This window comes from Sorex fumeus, unplaced genomic scaffold (genome assembly GCF_029834395.1).
Source record: "Sorex fumeus unplaced genomic scaffold, SorFum_2.1 ptg000043l, whole genome shotgun sequence".
NCBI lineage: Eukaryota > Metazoa > Chordata > Mammalia > Eulipotyphla > Soricidae > Sorex > Sorex fumeus.
This window is the reverse complement of record NW_026606100.1, coordinates 25012010-25038783: the sequence shown is the minus strand read 5'-3', so window position 1 is coordinate 25038783 and position 26774 is coordinate 25012010. Positions and strand designations below refer to the sequence as shown.

The window sequence follows — 26774 nt, the reverse complement described above, 5'->3', positions numbered from 1 at the left end:
AAGTCACAGGTTCTGATTAGGGGAAGTGAGTGAATAACAAATAGAGGAAGCAGAGCACAAAGGAGAAGTTAACGATGAAAACTGAGGAAATGGGAGTGCTTTGGAAGCATTGTGTGTGATGGGTGTTACTCAGTACACCTAAGCTGCTTGCAGTGGAGGAGAAGGGGCTGAGAAGAAAGGACAGAGAAAGGATGAACCAATATATATATATATATATATATATATTTGTTTTTTTGGGTCACACCCAGTGATGCTCAGGGTTACTCCTGGCTTTGCACTCAGGAATTGCTCCTGGCAGTGCTTGGGGACCATATGGGATGCCAGGGATCGAACAAATGCCCTACCCGCTGTACTATCACTCTGGCCCATGATGAAGCAATATTAAACCTAACAAGTTTAGAACTGATTAATACAACATGTCCTTTTTTTCTGTTTACAAATTGCCAAAGATAATAGGTTTGATGGGTCATGGCCTCATTATTTTCTACTCTTTTCTGGAAGAGGCAGGATCCTATAATCAATAAAATGGACATGATAAGTAAGGTTATACCAGCACTGCCAATAGTCTGTGTGATACTCTGCCACCATGACCTACCTTGGGTCAAGACCCTGTAATGCGTCAGCAATAGCCTGGGCTAAGTTTTCACACTGAACTTCTGGGAGTTTGTCCTTAAACATTTGGATGATCTTATTCTGAAGAGTTGGTATCGGTGGGCCCCACGGGTGACTTATGTGAAGCGGGGAGGAAAAAGACGGTCACTTTCTCCCCAACCGCCCCTGCCACCTGGGACCCAGGGTTACTGGGTTCTTGTCTCACCTCACAGAAAGGAATTTCAGGAGTAGACAAGCAGTGAAGTAAATAGATTTTGTTTGGAGGATTTTTAGGTATGGAGGGAGAGAGAGTGAGAGAGAGTAACATACTCAAGAGAGAACACGGGCTTCTCCAAGGGCAAAGAGAGCCCCTACACACATCCTAGCATTAGTCACGAAAGTGTGAAAGTACACATCTCAAGAGGGGAGATGCGGGCGACACATGTGCTTGGGCACCACATGTGCTCGGCCTCGTGGGCCCAAGCAGCACAAGGGCTCGGGCAGCATATGCGCACCCTTCCTTTGTTCAAGGTGGCCTTTATAGGGTTTCTCCAGCCTGCCCCCATGTGGGGCCTCTTCCCAGGTAAAAGTCTGTTGCCAACGAGGTTACCAGGGAGGTCCAAAAAGAGGAACTTCGTGGAGAGGAGGCCTATATCCTCAGGGTCTGCAGATGGTCTTATCAGGTCTTTGTTTTCTGTATCCACAAGGTGGGTCGTTCCTAGAATTCTTCTTCCACGAAACTTTGTTTCATTGCAAAGGGCCTTTCCCTATCTACCTGGCTACATCAGAGTGAGAGTATCTAAAAGACATTATTTCCTTTCAACTCTTGCAAGGGTATCTAATTTGGTCCCAAGTCTAAGTTGATCCAAAATATTTTTGGGGGCTGACACAGAAAGAGGAGCTATTCCAGTCACAAAACAGTCTCATTTGTTGCTCCAAGATATCAACCCACCCTTGGACCCAGAGTAGAGCTTGTTGTAAAGTTTCCAGTGTCATCCAACACATCCTCAACATTTCCTCTCCAAAGTCCTTATTAGAGAGGTTAGTAGCTAGTTTTTACTGGCTGAATCTTAGTTGCTCACTAAGCATAGCATGGTGTTCTGTGTTGCTTTCCCATTGTGCCTTTTGCAGTCTGGAGGTGTTCTCTGTGTAGTGTGGAGTGGCTAGGTGACCAGAGTCAGGATGCCAATGTGTGCTTTCTATGATATATGAAGTAGTGAAATGTTACTCTACTAAGCGCTTTGCAGGGGTTATGATCTGGAGCCAAAATTTTGACTGAGTTCAGCTTCCTAGCTATGAACTCTGAGTTCATAAGACAGGGGGCATGGTGAGGCTGATCCGAAGAGTATCCTAGTGGCAGCAGACTTTGCAATGATCCTGATTTCCCCCCAGTAGTCTCTGAATGTATTTGTTTTTGGAGTTGGTTCAATGTCAGTCCTCTGGTAGGTTAGTAGATTCAGGAAAAATGAAAGTTCGAATGAAGCCATTTTCACCTGAACATTGTTCTGCAAGATCATCTTGGACATGTTTCTTAGGAACACTATCAAATAGCTTCTTAAGGCACCAAGTAAAGGATGTTGGGAGGATCCTCCCAGGATGAGAGATGCATGCTGAAAGTAGACTATAGACTGAGCATGATTGCCACTCAATGCCTCTTTTGCAAACCACAGCACCCAAAAGGAGAGAGAGAACAAAAGGGAATGCCCTGCCGAAGGGGTGGGGTGGGATGGGGAGGTGGGGGGTGGGCAGGATGCTGGGAGCATTGGAGGTGGGGAATGGGCACTGGTGGAGGGATGGGTACTCAATCATTGTATAACTGAAACTCAAGCACAAAAAATTTGTAGATCTACAACTGTACCTCATGGTTTTTCACTAATAAACATTTTAAAAAAATGGCTTCTTAGTTCTAAAAATCTGATATTGAATTTGTTTGATGCTAACATCACATTTCACAGAAGAAATTTAGGAAATAAAGAGAAAATGTTAAAATGGGATGAATGTGGCTGATTCTAATCTGATGAATAATTTTTGTGAACATTCTTCTGATGCATAAGAACAGCCTCTTCTTGAAATGTGATCCCTTTAGCTGTGTCTCCAAAATTTACTTATAATGTTCATAGGTCAGTGCTGACAATTTCACTTATTTAACTCATGAATTATTAGCTGTGGGATCAGAGATGAAGAATTTTGTCTCCATAATCTTCAGCATCGTCACCAGCCAAAAAGAAATAACACAATTGCTTCACAGAATTACTCTAAGGTTTAGACGAACTCAAAGATGAAGAAAGGTTTAATAATATGTAAAACTAAGACAGCAAGATACTATATGGGTTAGGGGAGAAAGGAAGTGAGATTGAGCTCCATGGAAATTTCATAGGCTGCTACCACTATATTTACATCTCAACTAAGTGTTGTTATCATAACCTAAGATGAAGACTGTCAGATAGAGTTTGTGACTATTGATAGTTTCTTCTATGTTTTTTATTTATTTTTTTTCTTCTATCCTGATAGGAGTAGCTTTCAGCTCTGGAGAAACATGGAAGCAAACCCGACGTTTCGTTCTCATGGTTTTAAGGAATATGGGGGTGGGGAAGAGGACAATTGAAGACAGAATTCAAGAGGAGGCTTTGTGTCTGGTGGAAGCCTTGAAAAACACCAATGGTGTGTATTTTGTCATATCATTAAAATAATAGTTTGGACAGATTTAGTGCTTTTAAATGTTGACTTCTGAAATAAATGATGGTTGAAATGCAGCAGTTTAATTTTATTCACATGATAGTAATAAGAGGTGAAAGTAATAGATTTTTCAGGTACCAAGTTCTATAGTATATAGCGTCACTTAGAATCCTTTTTGCGTTATGGTTGAAAGAACAATAAACAAGAAAAGAAAATATTGGTTAATTTAATTTTTTAGTTTTGGGACCATGCTTAGGGTTGCTCTGTGCTTACTCCTGACAATGTGATGATGAATCGTCCTGGTAGTGCTTGAGAGAATATATCTATCAATATCTATTTCTATATATAAATATTTAGATATAGATTTGATGTCCTGGATCGAATCAGGGTTAGTGGCACACAAGGAAATTACTACTACCCTAACTACTATATTATTTCTCTGGCCCCAAAACCTATTGTTTTTAATGGATTAGGTATGCAATGACATTCAAACCTGTTCTAGTGTTCCATGGGCTATATAACTCAGGGTCACATCTAATTAAGAAAAGCTGGTTATTTTGTGCACAGAAAGAAGAGAACATGAATTTCAGTAATCATTTAAAAGTTCTGGCATGGCAACTTGAAAAATGAAGTAAGTTTTCTAGGAACTTCTTGATAAGTTGCAAGCATTTCTGTATATGCTTGACACTTCATTAGTCTGTGCATATAAAAACATAACTGTATGTAAAAGAAGAGCACTGTAGATAATACAGTAGTTAGGGCAGTAGTTCAGTGGTGGAACTTACAGCAATTTTTTCTAGCGTGTGGTGCTGTATGGCCAGCTCATCTGGAGGAGTGTTGTGTGAAGGGAGTTGCAATTGCAATAGCACAAGTGTGCTTAATTTGTTTGTGGATTTTTTTTTTTTTGTAGCATAGGCGGAGAGAAAAAGGAGACTGGGCAGTCAGAGAGTCGGCAGGAAGGGCTCAGATCAAGGTCATAGAAGATTTATACATTATTAGTCTTAACATTCAAATAATTTTCAAGAACATCATTAATTTAATAACATTAAACCTATGAAGTGAATTGACACTATTGTGAAACTAGTGTCACCCAGATAGGTTGATTGCTTTTCTATGATAGTAATAGAAAATGGCATAAAAATATTTCTATAATTTGAACTTCTGCCTTGGAATAAATTTCTGGAAATGGCAGCTAGGTATCAATGAATATCTTTTAGGTCATTTGATAAATATTACTTAGGAAGGGGCAGGACATTTTTTTATATTTTTATTAGTGAAACACCATGAGGTACAGTTGTAGACTTACAAATTTTTGTGCTTGGGTTTCGATTAGACAATGATCAAATACCCATCCCTCCACCAGTGCCCATTTTCCACCATCATGGATCCCAGTATCCCTCCCACCCTCATCCCCTCCATCCCACCCTGCCTCTGTGGCAGCGCATTCCCTTTTGTTTTCTCTCTCCTTTTGGGTGTTGTGGTCAGGGGCAGGACATTTGGCAGAAGAAGATTTGAAACATGGGTCTCTTTATGAAACTCAGTGGTAGAGGACATACTTTGCATATGTGAAGCTCTGAGTTCAGTCCCTAGCATCACAAATATCTATATATCTTTATCAGTTTTTATATCTATAGCCTTATAGTTATCTAATATTTCTATGTATAATACATATCTATGTAGAATATAAATAGACATATAAAGCTTATCTGTGTATATTGTTTTGTAAGCTAAGGCATAAAAGATATTTTCACATATTTTTTAATGAGTTAAAAGAATGTTATAAAAAATAGTTAAGTTTTGCATTGTTTAATAGACACCATAGTCTAACCATTTATTTGTTCTATTAATTAAAAAATGCAATCCATGTTAATCATTGCTGATCCCTGATTTAATCACGTTTTGGAATTAGATTTTGATATATTATTTAGAAAATTATTTGGTTCACTTAATTTATATTTGAACCATACTCTATACATTTTATTTTTAATTTTTTAATTAAAATTATTTTAAGTATTTTATCTTAGTTACAATGAATTACAGTACTGTTTATGATAGGGTTCCATGCATGTAATATTCCAATCCCATGTCCTCCACCAGTGATCACTATTATTCATCCCTTGGCTCCCAGCGATAGTAAGGTTAGTTCTGTAGATCCATTCTCAGAAAATTCTGTTCTGTTACCTTTGGCCTTTAGTTAGTCGCTTTTTTTCTCTTTTTTTGGCTCACACCCAGCGATGCACAGAGGTTACTTCTGGCTCTGCATCAGGAATTACTCCTGGCAGTGCTCGGGGGACCATATAGGATGCTGGGAATCGAACCTGGGTTGGCAACGTGCAAGGCAAATGCCCTACCCGCTGTGCTATCGCTCCAGCCTCATCCCTTACTATGCTTCTTTATATCCCACATATGAGAGATATTCTGCATCAATCCCTCTCAATCTGGCTGACTTCCACATATTTTTTAGCTGGAGCGATAGCACAGCGGGTAGGGCGTTCGCCTTACACGCAGCCAACATGGCCGACCCTAGTTCGATTCCTCCGCCCCTCTCGGAGAGCCCAGCAAGCTACCGAGAGTATTCGATATGCCAGACACAGTAACAACAAAGTCTCCAATGGAGACGTTACTGGGCCCGCTCGAGCAAATCGACGATCAACGGGAGGACCTTTATCTTTACCTTTACCTAAAGAATTTAGGTAAACATTTCTCACAGTAACTATGTTCTTCTCTAAACCGTCTCCTCTGTTATCACCTACATTCTATGTGAGTCCAACCAGTTATGTGCACTTCATAGTCCTCTGTGCCCCATTTCATCATTTGTTGTTCATTTCTTTCACATATTGAGTAGAACGTTTTTCTACTGGAACTTATATTGATTTATGCTAAAACTTTTGATTTTGGATTAGACAGTTGAAGTAGTCAATTTTCAGAAGCAGTTTGGACCTTCCTTTCAAACTTTGATTTACATGTTGAAATTTATGGTACTGTAAACATTAAAATAGGGTATCAGGCATATTCCATTGCATATCTTAAGAAGATGTGAAAGAGGAGAACAGGATGCTGGCTTGAGATGTTTATTGTAGTTTGGGGGAAAAGTTGAGGTGAGGATTGTAGCATGCCGGAGAGGGTTGTGTGGTTTAAAAATGTCAGGCTTGTACCAAAAAGGAACTACTTGAAGTTTTTATGTTAGATTGTCCAGAAGTGAGTAGAAGGAAAGAAGGTGAAGTTTAAAGCTATCATCAATCAAAAAAGAAAAATGGAGACATCTGTATCACATATAAAATGTTTGTTTTTAGGATCCGAATGCAACTCCAATTTCTGCAAGTCCTCTTCTAGAAAAGCACACCAATTGTGTGTTTGTGGGTATTTTTCCACTTGTGCTTTGTAAGATATGACTTTAAATCTCCTCAGCCTCCTGATTTTCCATTAGTATGCTCACTTTTATCACTGGATAAAAGTATCCACATTGAAACTAAGTATCTTGTTTTATTTATGTGAATTTCCTTGTGGTTCTTAATGAGAATATTTGAAGAAAAGCAATAAATTAACCGAACTGTATTAGGCAGAATTGTCTTGAAAAGCAGTGCATTTATTCTAGCGTATTGAGTTAACAGTGATGATGACATGTCCAGGTAAGTCCTAACATTAAAAATCCTTAGAAGTCAACCATTCTCAATGATTTTGAACTGCTCACTGAGGAGATATGTAAAAATTGTGTTCTCATAGTTGACTTACTTGGCTTGTAGCATCTCCCTGTGATCCTACTTTCCTTTTGGGCTGTGCTCCCTGCAACGTGATCTGCTCCATTATTTTCCAGAATCGTTATGAGTACAATGATAATAAGTTGCTAATCTTGTTAGAATATATTCAAGAGAACCTCAAAATTTCATCTAACTCCTGGGTACAGGTGAGTTAAATCTTTTTTTCCAGTTGGAAATAATTTTCTAGCTAATCTATTGGTCATCTCTGTCTCCCCCCACTTACTCCTGCCCACCAATTTCAAACTGGCTAAAGTAATGTTTCCAATTATAGCACTGCCAAATCAATTCAAAATATTTAAATGAAAGTTAAGGTATGTGCTATTGTAATAGAAAAGTAAAATGGGATTCATCAATTATAGCAAAGAAAAACTTTTAGGAACCCCTTTCTCACTGGTAGTTTTATCTGTAAAAAGGGTAGTGATATTGTAAAGTGTGTTTTATATTAAAGCAGACTGCCAGAAATGTTATTATTTACCTATGTTGTTTAATTACTAGTGATTACAATTCTGTATAGTTCACAGTTCTGATGTGTTCTGCCTGGAAAGGACCTGCAAAAATGAACAGTCTGTACTGCATTTTTGAAAGAGGAAATTAACATTTTTCTATTTTAATCTATTTTACAAAGTAGCCTTGCTAAGAATAAGAATGAAATACACTTAGAATCTAAATTTCTGTTTACTACTTGTTTGATACAAGTTACATCTGAATAAATTATTATGTGAATAATTCATTATAATAATTCAATATAATAATTCATTATAAAATGAATTCATATTATTAGTATATTCAATCTTGAAATTACAGTTTAATGTCAGTCAGAAAACTGTAGAAATGGCAGTGGCAGAATGAATGAGAATATTGTACACATTTTGGAGAGGTAAATACTTATGTGAAAATGAATAATTCACATTTATTTCATCTTTATGGTACACTCTTTCTTCATTACAAGAAAAGGGTATGAGTCCTGCAAACACAGTGGGTGATCTCTGGGAAAATATGTATATGCTAAACTAGGATGAACAGTTGGTTCAGTCTCCATTGCCAGGTGTGTTGAAGACTCATTTACTAACCCTTCTCAATGGTCATGTTTTCACTTTGGGAGAAGTGGTAATATTCCAGAATGGTTTCAGAGAGACATGATTAGGAAACGTATTTAGTTGGTTTTAAAAATTCCTTTGTCTTATACCTCTTATACATCTTACTCAGCATATAGCAACATACCTGATAGATAATGGGCATGTTTGCCAAGTGAATTAATGAATGATTCTTTTTCTTCAGTTCTACAATGCTTTCCCTGCTTTAGTACATCACCTTCCAGGATGTCATAGGAAGTTTTTTAAAAACATTGCAGAACAAGAGAAGTTTATTTTGGAGAAAATAAAAGAACACCAGGATACTTTGGACCTCAATAACCCTCGAGATTTTATTGACTACTTTCTAATTAAAATGGAAAAGGTATAATGGGGTCCTTTACTTTTTGGGTGATGTGACTCAGTGATTAGCTTTATTATTTCCAATGAACTGGGATAAAAAATACCACTCATAATTTGCTTTATAGCCCAACTGAAAAAAATGTTGAAGATTTATTATTTGCTGGTGAAAACTGTTGCTTGTCCAACCATATCAAATCTCAGAACTGAAATGGACTTAGAAAATATATTAAATTGGTCCTCTAGTTGTTTTTCTCCCCTTGGGGAATAGAAGAGGATTCTCCCTGTAATCAAGGAACTGCGAGGACACCCCAAGTGAACTTGTAACCATTTTGGGTGAACTAGGCCTGTTATTGTGGGCCTGATGATTCAGGTTCATTTTAGTGATGCTGCACTGCTTTAGGGACCATTTGGCCACACATAGTGATGCTCTGGTGATCATGTAGTGTTAGGGAGCCATGTACTGACAGGAGATTGAGAACCATTTTATGCAAAGCATGTGTTTCAGTTCTTTCAGCTACCTTTTAGGTCCAAAGTTGGTTCATTATTTGGGAGCAGTTTGAAATACACACATTCAACAAAACAGGCACACACACAATAAAAATACATGACAATCTATTGTTATTCATAAAGATAGTTTCTTGAATGGAGAGCATCACAAATGAGGAAACATAGGAATGAATAGGAATCTTTAGAAAGAGTCTATGAAATCTTCACAGATGTACTAGTTTTGGCCAACACTCTGGCTTAGATGGACCTGGTTGATAAAATTGTTCAGGAAATTAAAATTGCAGTGATAAAATGTGTAGAGTTTCCAGAGAGGTTAAATTTATTGTCATTGTAACTGTAACTGATATATATATATATATATATATATATATATATATTAGTATTACCACTCAGTTCTACCACTCAGAGTACTACCATAGAGTACTCGCTCCAGGCTACTGATAATATCCCACCCACATGGCAGAGCCTGGCAAGCTATCTGTGGTGTATTCAATATGCCAAATCCAGTAAATACAATGGGTCTCATTCCCCTGACCCTAAATTCGGCAGCATTGAGAAGGAAGTGAAAGGAGAGGCTGATAAAATCTCAAGGCCGAACTAGGCTGCCAAAATGAAGAAAGATAAAAATGACTGTCTGTACTTTCAATGCACGTACTCTGGCATATGATGCATCCATCGAGGACCTGATGGTACAAGTACGAAAGATCAAGTACGACATCATTGGTCTGACAGAGACAAGAAGGCATCAATCACATCACGCCATTTTCGACACTGGAGAAGAACTGTTCCTTGGAACATGCTACAAAAGAGGCATCCGTGGTGTCGGTGTCTTTGTCAATATGAACTTAGCCATGAGCATTGATTCATTGGAATGTCTAACAACCCAAATCGGATGATTACACTTGAATAGATGTGGCTCACTGCCGGTAGTTTCTACCTTCGTTGTCTACGCATCAAAATCCAATTATGGTGAAGGAGAAATTGAGAAGTTCTACATGGAGCTGGAGAAGTTTTATAAAGAAGACCACACCTTCTACAAGATCATTGTCGGTGATTTTAATGCCAAGATTGGACCAAGAAGATCAGCTGAAGAACTCCACTTCGGGACCCATAGCCTAGAATGGAACGAACAGGGTGACAACTGTCAGAGTTCATCATGTTGAGCAAAACCATCCGTGGTAACTCACAGTTCCAGAAGGCCGAATCTAAACGTTGGACATGGGAGTCTCCCGGTGGATGGTTCCACAACAAAATTGACATCATATTCAATTGACAGTTTTGCCTGACTGATGTTGCTGTTACCCCAAAATTCCAAACCGGATCGGACCATCATCTCCTTCATGCAAAATTCTACTTTACAGAGTGGGGAGAAAGGAATGCGAAGTTTAAGAGAACTCCCAGAACAACCACCAATGACTGGGAGCTCTTTGGCTCTGTTGCTGCAACATGGAAAGATGCCATCATTGACAACATTGACAAGGAATACGATCAACTGGTTCAGCACCTTCATGATTGTGCGAGGAACACCAAGAGAGAGACAACCACAAGAAAAGGCTGTCTTTGAACACTCTTAAGCGTATTCGCCAATGTGAATTGGCGCATGCCTCAGGCAACCGCAAGCGAATGTCCGAGCTCGCAAAACAGTGCAGAGAAGCAATCAAGGAAGACCTCAGATAGAAGAGCAGCAGTGCTGATAGATGAGGCAGAAGCCAGGAAAAGTATTCATAATGCCCGCCTGTCTTTCACCGACTACAAACCAAGATGACTGCACTGCCCTCTGACGTTCTGATAGATCTATCACATCTTCCAGAAGGACAATGGAGAAGATTATTCATGACTTCTACTCAAATCTTTTTAATAGCCATGTCCACTTGCCCACATACCACATTCCACAGGATGGATATGTTGTTCCCAATGTTCTCCCTTCCGAAATCTGACACACCACCTTGTCGGCAAAGACACAAAGAGCACCTGGCTCAGACAAGGTCAGACCTGAACACCTGAAGAACCTACCGTCAGTACTCATCAATACACTGGCTTGTCTCTTCACATGCTACCAATCTGAATGCAAGGTTCCGTCCCAATGGAAAGCCATCAGGACTGTACTACTATACATCCACGACAGGGAGACATCCATGACATTGGCAACTATTGCCCAATCTGCCTATTGTCTGTCATCTACAAGCTGTTCACTTGAGTCATCTAAATAGGATTGGCAGAACACTAGATGAAGGACAACCATGCAAGCAAGCTGGGTTTTGAAAAGGATTCAGCACGATTAACCATATCCATACGATAACTAAGCTCATTGAGGTTTCTCAGGAGTTCAAGATGCAGCTCTGTCTAATGTTCATTGATTTAAAGAAGGCCTTTGATTCTGTTGAGACGGAGGCCGTCATCGAAGCCCTAGCCAATCAGGGCATTCAAACTCAATACATCAGGATCCTCCATGAGCTGTGTTACAGATTCACTACCAGGATTTCACCATTCTACAAAGAAGTGATCATCGATGTCAAGAGAGGGGTTCGATAGGTGATACTATTTCACTGAAACTCTTCAGTGCCACCCTCGAGAACTTCATGGGACGACTGGAATGGGAAGGAATGGGAGTGAAGATAGATGGTTGGCAACTATACCACCTCCACTTTGCTGATGACATTGTTCTAATAACGCCAAATATCAGCCAAGCTGCACAAATGTGGAAAGGTTGGATTACAGCTGAATCTCACAAAGACAATGTTCATGAGAAACAGTCTTGTTCCTGATGTTCCATTCACTCTCAACAGAACGACCATCTCCGAATGCAACAGTTATGTGTACTTAGGTTGAGAAGTCAACATGACGAATGACCTGGCACCTGAGTTGCACAGGAGGAAGAGAGCGGCTTGGAACGCCTTTGAGAGTGTTGAAGAATAACTAAGAGGATGAAGAACCTCCAGCTCTGAGCACATCTTTTCGATTTCACTGTTCTTCCTGCATTAACATATGCTCAGAGACCTGGGCCCTACGAAAAAAGAATGAGAACACTATTTGGGTCTCTCAACCAGGAATCAAAAGAGCTATGCTTGGAGTATCACACTTCACTCAAATGAGAGAAAGAATCTAGAGTTCCGACCTCCGTCAATGCTCAAGAATCAGGAACGCTGCCTCGTTTGCCAAGGAATCGGAAATCAGGTGTGCTGGACACGTAATGAGATTTAGAGACGACCGCTGGACTAGAGCCATTATCGACTGGATTCCACGAGATGTCAAAAGATCATGTGGCCGCCCACCTACGAGATGGTCAGACTTCTTCGTCAAGACCCTGAACGATTGGTTTAAGGTTCTTCCTCTTCCTAGAACGAGCAGATGCCATTGGGCTATGCTAGCACGCAACAGGGATGAATGAAGATGTTACTGGCGCCCACTCGAGCAAATTGATGAGTAACAGGATATCAAGTGATAAAGTGAGTACTACCACCATGAGGTTGAAATACAAATATAGTTTAGGGCGGAAGGGTAGGTGATTCTGGAGACTTGACTAAGAGATTTAGAGATGATAAAATTGAAAATTGATGCTAGAGTTGTCAACACATACTTGATAAATTTCATTTTTGTGAGAAATTATAGAGTGACCAATTTCCTCTAGTGAGTGAAGATGTGAGAAATCAGAAAGAACTTATTGGAAGTTTATAACCTTTACTATATTTTAATTTAACTTTTTGAAGGTACCTTTTTTCCCCTTTCTTTTATAATTCTAATTTTTTAATTGAGTCACCATGAGATACATAGTTACAAAGGTGTTCATGATCAGGTTTCAGTTGTACAATGATGGAACACCCATCCCTCCACCCCTAATGACCTCATTTTCCCCTCTGGCCACCTCTTTCCCCCAGCTTGCCTCTATGGCTCTATGGCAGGCAAGGTATTTTTTAAAGTTATCTTAACTTCAAAACTATCTTAACTTCAAAACTATTCACCTTCACTTTGAATTACAGTACTTTCTAATATCTGGTTTAGTTTTCTAAATAAGAAAATAATAAAATATGATGCTATGTTGAGTTGTTTTGTGTTACTTCCAATAATTAATTTAGGGGCTGAAGTATTTGTGTAGTGGGTAGGGCATTTGCCTTGCATGTCACCAACCTGGGTTCAACCCCGGACACTCATAATGGTCCCCTGAGCCTGATAGAAGTGATCCTTATGCACAGAGCCAGGAGTAATCCCTTAACACCACAGTATGTGACCAAAACAACAACAATAAAAGTAAAAATGAATTTATTCATTAATCAAGTAATTTTAACATACTATTTTTAGGAAAAACATAATAAAAAACCTGAATTTACTATGGCTAACTTGATCATGACCATATTCGATGTATTTGTTGCGGGAACAGAGACAATGACTACCACCCTGACATATGGACTCCTGCTCTTACTGAAGTACCCGGATATCACAGGTATGATCACAGATAATGGACAGGATGAAATTCCAGGGAGGTTTTGGCAATCAACACTGATGACTAGTCAGCCAAGACGCACAAGTAAATATTCATCATTATGACACCCTCCTATCATTGTATGTATTAAATTCAAGTTAGATTATCATATAAAAATGAAGCAGTATCATAAATTCAAATAGAAGAGTCTATTGTTTTCTTTGCTATGGTGGAATGTGATCCAGTTGTATTACTTTTAAGTAACAAACAGCCAAATAATTCACTGATACCTATACCTGGATAATTGTTGATGGGATTACATGGCACCAGGGGCAGTTGGTGGGTGTAACACCTAGCTGCTGGAAGACAGGGGATCTGGGTGGAGGAGGCCCAGTCCTGATCCGAGCAGGCTTGGAGATCTCAGCCCCAGATCCCGAACACCTGGGTTCCTCTGCTGGTTCCTTCATGTGTGAGGCTCATCTGAGTGTGTGGAGAGTGGTCTTAAGCATGACTGTGGCTGGATTTCAGAAGTCTTTAGCTGCCGGGACTCTGCTCGGGGCAGGCAGGAAAACTCAACCTGCCCCCTTCCAAGGGGCCCTGGTGAGGACAGCCAGGTGTGGGGGCAGGAGACTCTGCAGTGTTCTCTTCCAGGAGTTTGGTTTTATAGTCTCTGGATCTTGGCCGTTGATGGGATTACATGGGCGTGGGAGGCAGTTGGTGGTGTAACCCCTAGCTGCTGGAAGATGGAGGATCTGGGTGGAGGAGGCCCAGTCCTTATCTGAGCAGGCTTGGAGATCTCAGCCCCGGGTACTGCACACCTGTGTTCCTCTGCTGGTTCCTTCATGCGTGTGGCTCGTCCGGGTGTGGAGAGTGGTCTTAAGCATGGCTGTGGCTGGATTTCAGAGGTCTTCAGCTGCCGAGGCTCTGCCGGGGCTCTAATACATTGATATAATATACATATTATATGTATATATAATATACATTTATTATATATAATATATAAGTTATTATATATTATATTCCCAACATATAATTTATAATATTTGTATATATTGCTTATAATGGGCTGGTGTGATAGCACAGTGGGTAGGGAGTTTGTCTTGCACATGGCAGACTCGGGTTCAATTCCTCTGCCCTTCTCCGAGAGCCCGGCAAGCTACTGAGAGTATCCCGCCCGCACGGCAAAGCCTGGTAAGCTACCCGCGAGGTAATCAATATGCCAAAAACAGTAACAAGTCTCATGATGGAGACATTACTGGTGCCTGCTCTAGCAAATTGATGAACAATGGGAGGACAGTGCTACAGTGCTACATTGCTTAGAATATAATTCATACAAATATCACATATATTAACATTCTATATATAATATATTACACATCATATATAATATATCACATATGATATACATAGTATATATCAGATAGGATAGATAGAATTTATTATATATTGTAATATATCATATAATTTATTATATTATAGGTAAGGTAAAGGCCCTCTCGTTGATCATCGATTTTGCTCGAGCGGGCCCAGTAACGTCTCCATTGGAGACTTTGTTGTTACTGTGTCTGGCATATCGAATACTCTCGGTAGCTTGCCGGGCTCTCCAAGAGGGGCGGAGGAATCGAACTTGGGTCGGCCATGTTGGCTGCGTGCAAGGGAAACGCCCTACCCACTGTGCTATCGCTCCCGGGCTGGAGCGAGAGCACAGCGGTAGGGCGTTCGCCTTACAAGCGGCCAACATGGCCGACCCGAGTTCGATTCCTCCGCCGCTCTCGGAGAGCCCGGCAAGCTACCGAGAGTATCTCGCCCGCACGGCAGAGCCTGGCAAGCTCCCCGTGACGTATTCGATATGCCAAACACAGTAACAACAAAGTCTCCAATGGGGACGTTACTGGGCCCGCTCGAGTTATTATATTATATAAACAATATATCATAATTACATAATTTATCATCTGTATGGAATATATAATATTTATGACATAATATCTATTTATGCAATAATTTTAATGTACATAATATGTAAATTTATATATTAAATATGTATAATTAGTAGAATTTAAGATGTACAACAATTGGAAATTATGTTCTTTTAAAATAAAACTTAAAGGTGACTCAGATGGCAGGTGCCCCCTTCCTTTGGAGTTCAGATGCCCCTCCCCTCGTGGAAGACCCGACTTGGCGGTAGCAGTGTGGCAGGAAGATTTTTTAAATGAGTTGCTGCGGTGAAACACACATATTTGGTAACCAACCCTGATTGTGCCACTAATACCTGGTCCCTCCCCTAAACATGGCCACCAATTAATCTTCCCTTCCATATTCCATAAGACCCACACCTTCGTCTCAGACTCTTATATTGAACACTCAACAGAGCAATGTGGCTACCTCTAATACATTAGACCAATAGCCCTTAACCCCTATTCCAATGAACATTTTCCCCAAACCCACAAAAATAACACTGAGTGCAAAAAAACAATATAACCCCAATCTCTGATATGAGTTCAGACCAAAGAACATGTACTGAATCAGCGCAAGAGGCTTCACACAAGTTACCCAGGAGCACCAAAGAGAAAAGTAAATATCCCTAAAGGGGAAAGAAGAGACCACCACTCACCAAGTTCCCACAGAGTACTCCTTGGCTGTTATGGGGATACACTGATATTTTTTGGAAGGAACCACCTCCAGACCACCACAAGTACCATGGGAAAACAGCACAGAACATCCCATCTCCCATCACAGGGAATGAATGAAGATAGCTATGAAGCCTCAACAATGAATATCTACATCCATAATCTCTCTGATAAAGAATTCAGAGATGAAATAATGAGGATGTTCAGTGAATTCAAAGAGACAGTGCAATGGACAACCAATAAAATATAAGAGGATACGAGAGAGAAACAATGGAATGGACAGCCAATAAGATAAAGGAAGAAATGAGAGCAGAAATAAGAATAATACCAACAGAAGTGTCAATAATAAAACAAAATCGGTAGATGAAATGAAAAACTCAGTGGGTCCCTTCAAATGAGAGGAACAACAGCTGAAGACAGAATCAGTGAGCCTGAAGATGAGCTGCAGAAAATATCTAGGCAACAACAAAAGATGGAAAAAGATCTCAAAATAGTTCAAGGGCGGGCAACTATGGGATGAATTCAAAAAGAAAAACATAGGAATCATCATATTCCAAGAGGGACAGTAAGGTATCCTCAATGAGGTAGTGACAGCTAAAGACATCATTGCTGAAAAATTCCCAGAGCTGAATAATGCAGGCATCCAGATCCAAGAAGCTCAAAGGGTACCCTAATAAAAGGAAACCTCCAAGACATCATAATCAGAACAATGAATACTATAGGTAGAGACACAATACTGCAAGCTGCAAGATCAAAGAAGGAAATTGCACACAAAGGAATGTCCCTTAGGTTTATAGCAGACTTATCAGATGAAACCCTCCTGGGATATAGCAAAAAAACTGAAATGAATACTCATCAAGAATACTTTATCTGGCTAGATAGAAAAAAGCTATTCAAATCTGGCTAGACTCTCACTCAGACTCAAAGGAATGATGACATTACTTCATGGATAAACAACACAGGAACTTCACTCAACCCCAACCTTAATAGAAGGAGTAAAGGGGCTACAGTATGACAAGACAAACATCACAAGCACAACTACTTTCTACAAAAGATTGCACAAAACCCCAAGACACTAATCTCTCTCAATGTCAATGGTCTAAACACACCAATTAAGAGACACTCAGTAGCAAAATGGATTAAGAGACACTGAGTAGCAAAATGGTTTAAAAAACTGAATCTGATAGTCTACTGCCTACAAGAATTATATTTGAAAAGTCAGAGCAAACACAGACTCCATATTAAAGACTGGAAAACAATTCTTCAAGCAAACAACTTCTTCAAAAAGGCTGAGGTAGGCGTATTAGTATCTGACAACATAGATTTCAGTCTGAAAAAGGTTAGTAAGGACAACGAAGGCAATTTATTAATGATCAAGGGATATACACATCAGGAAGAAATTATACTCCTAAATATTTTTGTTATATTTATTTATTGAATCCTGTGGGAAAAATTACAAAGCTTTCAGGTTTAAGTCTTGGTATGTTCACCAGTACTTATTTTTCACCACCAAGAACCTCAATATATCCCCCATCCCACCCCTCCCAATGCCTATGAGGCAAATGATTTCTACTTAACTCTCTCTCTACTTTGATTATATTCATTATTTTGACAAAAGATGCACCATTATTGTTTAGAGTATCACCCAACAATCAGAACTGCTGAAAAGGCATTGTGAAATAATTTGTTTTCTATAGCTGGTTATGAGAACCATATGGTGTCCATTTTGGATTTCTGATATTTTACTAATTAAGTCTGGAGGGATTTCTGCCAAGAGCCAGATAATTATGAGATTGGTTTCTGTGCCTCTGAAGTCATGGCCGTGCCGGAGAGCTGCTTGTGGGGGGCAACTTGTGACCTCACTAGGACGTTAAGGATGAGCTGGTACCACCCCCCTTCCCATGAGGTTGCAGATACCCCGTCACCGCTGGCTCATATCTGGCTTTCCAAGAAGCTCTGAGATGGCGGCCACCTTGCTGCTGGGGGGAAAGAGGTGAAGGGAGAAACACCGTTTCCCTCCCAGGGAGGCATGGTGCCGTAGTTTAATGCATAGTCCATTCACTTTTCTGCTGCAAGCTGCCGGGCTCTGCATTAAGTCCTCGTGCTTCTGGAGCCATGGTCGTGCCAGAGAGCCGCTCATGGGGGGGGGGGGGGCAACTTGTGACCTTGGTAGGGTGTGAAGCTATACTCCTAAATATTTATGCTCCCAAAGAGGGACCAGTAAAATACTTCAAACAACTGCTAATAGACTTCAAGGAAGACATTGGTAGCAACAAAATAATAGTTGGAGGCTTCAACACAGCTTGGTCACCTCTTGTTAGAACAATGACACAAAAACTCAATAAGGAAATACTGGTTTGAATGAAGAAATGGAGGAGAGGTGGGTAGTAGATATATATGGGACTTTTTATGCCCCAAAGGCTGAGTACACATTATTCTAATGCACATGGAACATTCTCTAAGATATATCACATGTTGGGCCATAAAACACATTTCTATAAAATAAAGAAGATAAAAATTATATCAACTAGTTTTTCAGAACATGATGCACTGAAAATAGAATTTAGTAACATACAGAACCAGAGAATCATATGAAATAAGCTGGAAATTAAGCAACTCAATGCTGATCAACCAGTAAATTAGAGGAAGTCAGAGAGGAAATCAAAAGTTTCTTGGAAACAAATGAAAATGAGGACATGACTACCAAAACTTGTGGAACACAGCAAAAGTAGTGTTAAGAGGAAAGTTAATAGATCTACAAGCATTTACTAGAAAGGAAAAAATGGCCATATAAAAAACTTGAATTCTCATCTTAAGATCATGGAAAATGACCACAAAAAAAATACCAGACCAGGCATGAGGAGGAAATAATAAAATAGGGCAGAAATTAAATTAGAGCTGAAATACCAAAAAGCTATCCAAAAGACCAATTAAACCAAGAGCTGGTTCTTTAAGAAAATTAAAAAGTTAGACAAAACATTAGCAAGGAGAGAGAGAGAGAGAGAGAGAGAGAGAGAGAGAGAGAGAGAGAAAGAGAGAGAGAGAGAGAAGAAAAGTGCCTGCCACAGAGGTTAGACTGAGTATGGGGTGGAGATGGAAGGAGGAAAATTTAGGACATTGTTGGTGGGAAGTGTCCACTGGTGAAGGAATTGATGCTGGAACATTTTAAGATTGAAAGATCTACAGTAATAGCTTCCTTTGGTTTAGGAAAGCACAAGCACCAACTTTACATTCAGTTTTATTTTTAATTTAAAAAAATTTTTTAAAACATTATCAAAGTACCAAGATTTACAATACACATGTTCAGTTTTAATAAACTTTTTGTTTGTATTATAGAAACAGAAAAAACCCAAAACTTAGAGCAAGTGAACATAATTTTCCTACTTCTCATTCTTTGCCACAATGTAGCATGATTAAGAAAGTGAAATCTTGTCCCTTTTGTATAAATTCCAATTTTTCTCTTGCCAAGCGAAAGCCAAGGAGGAGATTGAGCGTGTGATTGGCAGACACCGGAGTCCTTCAATGCAAGACAGGAGCAACATGCCCTATATGGATGCCTTGATACATGAAATCCAGAGATATATCGACATTGTCCCCAACAGCCTGCCTCATGCTGTGACTCAGAACATTAAGTTCAGAGAATACCTTATTCCGAAGGTGAAAATTTTTTTCTCTATACTTCTCCTTAGAAATCTTAGGTTACCAGCCCTTTAAGTATGCAAATATAATCTACTTGGGTCTAAAAACCCTTTGGAGATTTCTATTCTTGGATTTATTCTTTTTGTGTTCAGCCTTTGTTTAGGTACTAGACCTAAAAATATGTTGCATTTTTGTGGCTTATAGTCAGGGTATGGGCAACCAATATTTTGTTGTCTGAAACCTGCCCTCAGATAAAGTCACAAAAATGGAAAACTGACTCAGGAACTCTTTCTTTTTCAAGTGCTTTCTGTAGTTCAGAACTTCCATGCTTTTGACTCTTTTCCAGTGTGTATTTCGTAGTTTATAGTAATTATCTGTTGGAGGGATAGCACAGTGGGTAGGGCATTTGCCTTGACAATGATTGACCTGTGTATGGTTCCTCCGTCCCTCTCAGAGAGCCCAGCAAGCTACCGAGAGTATCCTGCCCACACAGCAGAGCCTGGCAAGTTCCCTGTGGCATATTCAATATGTCATAAACAGTAACAACAAGTCTCACAATGGAGACATTACTGGTGCCTGCTCAAGCAAATAGATGAACAACTGGACGACAGTGCTACAGTGCTGCTACAGTGCTATCTGTTTGAGAGTTCTTTCAAAAGAAGTTTCATAGTTATAACTACTCTATCAATATTTCTCATTTATTCTTAGTTATTGCAAAATATTCCCTTAAAACTGTGACCGTGTCACATGATTTGAAGTTTTTGTTTTTGTTTTTTTTCCTTTAAGCATTTTGGGTCACACCCAGTGATACTCCAGGGTTACTCCTGGTTCTGCACTCAGGAATTACTCCAGGTGGTGCAAGGGGGACCATTTGGGATGACGCAGATCGAATCAAGGGTGGCTGCGCTCAAGGCAAGCACCCAGTCAGCTATACTATCACTCTAGCCCCAGATTTGAAGCTCTTGTGTGATAATCTAATCAAGAAAACATAGCATATACTTCTATTGTCTATTTTTTAATTAACCATGTCATTGTCTTCTGCAGTTTGTTTTTTTATATGCTGATATTTAGTGATGCCTTATGAGGAATCTGGATTATTCTATCTTCCTCTAAAACGGATCACTTTCAGTTTGATAGGCAGTTAAATCGCTGTTAGGTGTTTTTCTGTTAAGTGCAGGCCAATTCTATGTTATTGTTTGCTAATTTTAACTTTCAATTGAGAGTTTGGGTATGGCTCTAGGCTGTTTCTTAATCTCAAATTTTGGGTTATGGGGAGTCACCACAGAGAATCTGACACATCAAGGAAGTTCTCACCACTCTGGGATGGAACCGCAATTTCTATGTCATTGCATGATATCTGCCATATTTGTGGTATCTGTCTTCTTTTCTCAATTCTCCAGCAATAATACATTGGTATATGTTTGAGAAGTTTTCTATCTGTGCCACAAAACCCACAGTCATGAATTTACATGGAATAGTTTTATAGACTCTTAAATTGTCCAATCTTGTTTATAGATTCTTACTCTCCTGTTTGCTCATGAGTTCTAGGTGCAAATTTTTGATCACTCTCTTCTTAGCTTACAAAGATAATAACTTCAGTTACCTCTCATTTCATAGAAATTGAATTTGTAACAAGACCCTTCTCCTGGAAGTTAGGCTCATATACTTTCTGGTTGTAATAGCTCAAGCATAGGCAGGTGTAAAGGAATTTAGTGTATTATCTCATTTTATGTTTATAATAAACTAAATAAAAATTTCTTATGTATTTACATTTTACTAGCAATGAGACACTGAAATGTTATACAACTTACCTATAGTCACAGAACTTAATTTTAAGGAAAGAAAATAGTTGATTAATTCTGAAAACCAAACTTCAGATTATTACATTTTGTTACATTTCTGAGTTTAAGAAAGTTCCATCACAAGCCAGACATGCTATTTCATTTCTGTCAGAAGAAATCAGTTGAAAACACATTGAGTGAACAGTTTCTGATTTTGATGAGAGAAAAGGGTTTTCAAGAATATGACTCCTAGAGCTTTGTAGAAGGCCTAATAACATAGATCCAAAAGGAAATGTTATACTTTACAAAGACAGGACCTTGAGAAAACAGTGCAATTTACTTGTCAAGAATAATGCACTTCAAAAAAAATGCACTAAATGGAGTAGAGTGATAGTACAGCAGATAAGGTGCTTCCCTCTCATGTAACCAACCAGGATTGGTCTCTGGCATCCCTTATGGTCCTCCAGCCCACGAGAAGTGATTCCTGAGCAGAGCAGAGCCAGGAGTGGGATCTTAGCATCACCAGATGTGACCCCCAAACCAAAACCAAACAAAAAAAGAACAGTGCACTGCAGAGAGCTTCCTAAGTTTTCACACAAGAAAATGCTGGGGTCAGGCTGATAAGATTGGCCTTGCCGTCAATAAATAATATCTTGGACTTGTGTTACATGGTTTAATTCCTATTAGGCTTATTCAATAATCTGATTTGTTTCAGGGAAAAAAATCTCCTTTCTTTGTGTCTCTACATTATCATCTATAAAAGAAAATGATTAGATGAGAGATTTGTTTTGAACCCCATGATCCTCTCTTTTAATTAATATTTTATTTATTTTGGTTTGGAGGTCACACTAGTGTTGAGGTCTTACTTCTGGCTTTAGGCTCAGAGATCATTCCTGGTGGTACTCAGGAAACCATATGGAGTGCTGGAGTTCAAACCCGGGTTGGCTGCATGCAAGGCAAATGCCCACCAACTGACTCTCTGTCCCACCCCTTCCCCTGCTCTAGTCAATGACTTTCATAACTCACTTTTTCCCTCCTTCTATCAGGGCACAACAATATTTACATCTCTAACATCTGTCCTTTATGATGCCAAAGAGTTTCCCAATCCAGAAAGATTTGATCCTGGCCACTTCCTGGATCAAAGTGGCAACTTTAAGAAGAGCAACTACTTCATGGCCTTTTCAGCAGGCAAGCAAGCTTCATTATTTTCCATAACTAAGGGGATTGTCCTAGAAATAAAACTCCATAAAGATTTTTCTCACCTGCCCTGGCCAGCTAGAGAATTCAAAAATTCACTGAGGACTTTATATGTAACAGACCTAGACCTATATTCAGGGATACCAAGAGGAAGACTCAGTAACAGATGAGACTAAAAAGAGAATGTCTATCAGGAGTTGTTGTAGGAGCCTCGAGAGAAGACTTGTGTCTTCTGGTCAGCAGGGATAGTAGTTTGAGATTAAAGAAAGGCCCATTTGAGATGTTCCTTCAACATAACAAGGTTTCTGGGCAGATGCTGGTAACATACTCAGAAAGGTCAATTAGAGAGCTTAAAGAAGATACTAATTTTTGGAGGCATTGACAGGAATAAGAGAAGTAACAAGGTGTGAAAAAGAACTCTGGAACTAACATTAGTGAGAGAAGACTTGTGTCTTCTGGTCAGCAGGGATAGAGAACAGTAGTTTTTTTTTTTTTAAATTTTTATTAGTGAAACACCATGAGGTACAGTTGTAGATTTACAATTTTTTGTGCTTGGGTTTCGATTATACAATGATCAAATACCCATTCCTCCACCAGTGCCCATTTTCTACCACCATAGATAATATCCCTCCCACCCCCATCCCCCCCCATCCCACGCTGCCTCTGTGGCAGGGCATTCCCTTTTGTTCTCTCTCTGCTTTTGGGTGTTGTGGTCTGCAAAAGAGGCTTTGAGTGGCAAACATGAGAACAGTAGTTTGAGATTAAAGAAAGGCCTATTTGAGATGTTCCTTCGAATAACCAGGTTTCTGGGCAGACTCTGGTAACATACTCAGAAAGGTCAATTAGAGAGCTTAAAGAGGATACTAATTTTTGGAGGCATTGGCAGGAATAAGGGAGGTAACAAGGTGTGAAAAAGAACTCAGAAACTAACATTAGTGAGGAGAAGTTACCATTCTAGATTACTACAGACTTGAGAAGAGGCTTTCTCTGTAATCCAGAGAGACTTTTATGAGAGAGAGAGAGAGAGAGAGAGAGAGAGAGAGAGAGAGAGAGAGATGCCTCAACATGTAAAATAAATATGATGATATTTATAATATATAACCCTTTGAATTTATCCCTGTCTGATTATTCAAACACTATTAAAATAACACCGTTTGTGTTTCATTTTCAGGAAAAAGAGCATGTGTTGGAGAGGGCTTGGCCCGTATGGAGCTGTTTATATTTCTGACTAGTATTTTACAGCATTTTACCTTGAAACCTCTGGTTGATCCAAAGGACATTGACATCACCCCAGTTCTCAGTGGAGTAGGCTCTGTTCCTCCCTTCTATAAACTATGTTTCATTCCAGTCTGAAGAAATTATTGACTGCCAGATTGCAGAACAATGCCTTCTCCCCTATGTGTTAGGCATTATCCACCTACTCCTTCACAGCAGAAATGACATTCCTGAACCCTGTCTCTTTTAATTTTCTATTCTCCGAGATTCAGTTCAAATTTCTTAGATAAAATAAATATGGTCTACCTCTAGTAAAGCTACTATTTTGTTATTATTTAGCAGTATTATTTATAATAGCGTTAATATCTATGCTTTTGATGTACAAAATACCAAAGACAAACTCGAGTGACACAGGTCCTCCACCTAGGATTTCCGTCACTTCTCATCAGCCCCATATCTCACCATCTCTGGTATATCCTACAACCCCGTCTATGGTATCCTCAGTTCAATGTCTTAAAGTAACCATGTAATAAATAATGTTCCTCAATAAAAATTGCAAGTGTTTGGCATCTCTTCAGAGAATATTCATTAAGTGGTAGAGTTGAGCCCTTGGCACGGATGTAGCAATGAGGTATGGATGCAACTTCAGGTATTTTGGCAGGGCAGAGGTATTCAGCTCATTTTTTTCTCTAAGGCCCTCTGGAGTTTTCAGTTACAGGGAACTGAACTGTAACTGTAACGGTGTTTCCATGAGTTTTAGATGCTTGATGTGCATCTCCTGGGAGATTAAATCAGGATTATTAGAGCAGGGCTGGTGGGTGAGTCAACCTAGTAGAATTTTTTTTCTATGACCTTGAAGAATGCCAGTGGAATTTGTTTTTATCAATTATTTTTCCTCTTGCAAGTTTTATTGAGGAACATTGTTGACTACATGGTTAATGATAGAATTTCAGGCATAAAATGCTCTAACACCACATCTGTCTTCGTGGTATAGCTTGCATACACCAATGTCCCAGCATTTTCACCCATCTATTCCCTGACATCTTGGTAAGCTCAGTTCTGTGGCCCTCTTTCAAGTTCTGTTGCCTTGGCATTTTGTTCTTTTCTCTTCTTTCTTTATATCCCACATATGATAGAAATAATTCTCTATTTGTCTGCCCCTGTCCCCAGATATTTTTTTTTACTGATTTCCCTCTAGCTCCAAAGCATTGCAGCAAATTTCATTATTTCATATTTTCTTATAGCTGACTTTTATTTAACTGTGCATATATAGCACAGTTTCTTTATCTAGTCATCTGTTCTTGAACTCTTGGATTGTTTACAAATCTTGGACATTGTGACTAGCAGTGCAATGAACAGAGGAGAACAAAAGCATTTTCAAAATAACATTTTTGGAATTTCTGGGTAACATCAAATTTTAATTCTTAATTTTTCCCATTTAAAACTTTATTTAAACACTGTGATTTACAAAGTTTTTTTTATATACAGTCATTTCAATATTCCAATACCAATCCCACCACCAATGTGACCTTCTCTCTATAAATGTGTCAAGTTACTCACCCATACCCCCTGAATGCTCCTTAGCAAGCAGAAAATAATTTACTCTGTATGGTTTGGTACACTATATATATATGTCGCGATCATGGTCCTCCCGTTGTTCATCAATTTGCTCGAGCAGGCCCAGTAACATTGTGAGACTTGTTACTGTGTTTGGCATATCAAATACATCACGGGTAGCTTGCCAGGCTTTGCCGCCGGATGAGATACTCTCAGTAGCTTGCTGGGCTCTCCGAGAGGGACGGAGGAATCGAACTCCGGTTGGCCATGTTGGCTGCGTGCAAGGCAAACGCCCTACCCGCTGTGCTATCGCCCCAGCCCAATATATATATATATATATATATTCTATAAGTTATTGTCCAAGGTTTTTTTAAGTTGTTAGGTACTAGATGAGCCTTCTGTGGTATTGTTTTTGCTCATTGAGCTTAGTGGGTCTCTCTGCATCTTTCTTATTTAATTTTCTGGGTTCCTACTGGACTGTCATCGCTGTGGACTAAGGAGATATCTTGGCCCTGCATCATCAGGTGCATGACTAGGATGATGCAGTACCGTTGCATCTTGGGCCTACCAGATTTTGCTTGCCTGATGATTCTCTCCGTGGTTGGTCATGGGGCTGGGTGCTTAAACCCAAGTGGAAGCAGGGTGGATGCTGGGGGTATTGACCAGCGTAGGGTAGTGAATCAGCCTGCCCCATCCTGAGAGCTCCATGATCAGGGCCCAGAGACCAGGACTACTGCCTTCAGCGCGGGTTGCAGCTTCTGTAGAATCAGTCGCGGTGCTGGGCCATTTAAATAGGAGCAAAAGTCAGTGGCGGTCGGCTGGTGGGGCTTTGGGTCCTCCTACAGGCAGGGACGTGGTTTGCGCTATCCCAAGAAAACTCCATTGATCTGGATAAAGAGAGCAGATTCAGCACATCTGAGGCTTGTCTCAGAGATTCGTCATGAGGCCCGCCACTTAAACGAGAGCAGAATCAGGTGTGGTTGGTGGCGCGCTGGGGCCTCCAGCTGGGCAGGACTGGACATGACACATCCAGACAAAGCTCCAGTGGGCTGGTTCAGGAGACTTCACCTAGCCCCTTCCATGTGGCTGAGGCTCTCTTTGAGATTGGTGAGGGGGTCAGGCCCTTTAAATGCTGGCAGAAGCGGATGTGTACCGGGAACAGTAAGATGCCAGCAGGGCTGTGACTCAGCCAGCCCGCTTCTGAGAAGACTCGGGTGATCTGGGTCCAGAGTCTGGGTCCGCAATTTCAGCCAGGCTACAGTTTCTACCCGAGAATGGTCTTGGGTCCATGCTATTTTTCAATTATATATTTTGAGTAATCTCCATACTTTTTCTCATAGAGAATGAACTTAATGGCATTCCTAATAGCACACGAG

At 39.8% G+C, this 26774-nt stretch overlaps 1 protein-coding gene across 1 annotated transcript in view; it reads left to right on the top strand.

The window, feature by feature from the left end:
* Nucleotides 1–24332, top strand: part of LOC130029752 (cytochrome P450 2C21-like) — a 42314-nt gene extending 17982 nt beyond the window's left edge. The window contains exons 3-9 of the mRNA XM_056120783.1: nucleotides 3103–3252; nucleotides 7011–7171; nucleotides 8304–8480; nucleotides 13262–13403; nucleotides 19479–19666; nucleotides 22476–22617; nucleotides 23798–24332. Of these exons, the coding sequence (XP_055976758.1) occupies nucleotides 3103–3252; nucleotides 7011–7171; nucleotides 8304–8480; nucleotides 13262–13403; nucleotides 19479–19666; nucleotides 22476–22617; nucleotides 23798–23979 (1142 nt within the window). The 3' untranslated portion in view covers nucleotides 23980–24332. The remainder of the gene's footprint in view (nucleotides 1–3102; nucleotides 3253–7010; nucleotides 7172–8303; nucleotides 8481–13261; nucleotides 13404–19478; nucleotides 19667–22475; nucleotides 22618–23797) is intronic.
* Nucleotides 24333–26774: the final 2442 nt, after the last annotated feature.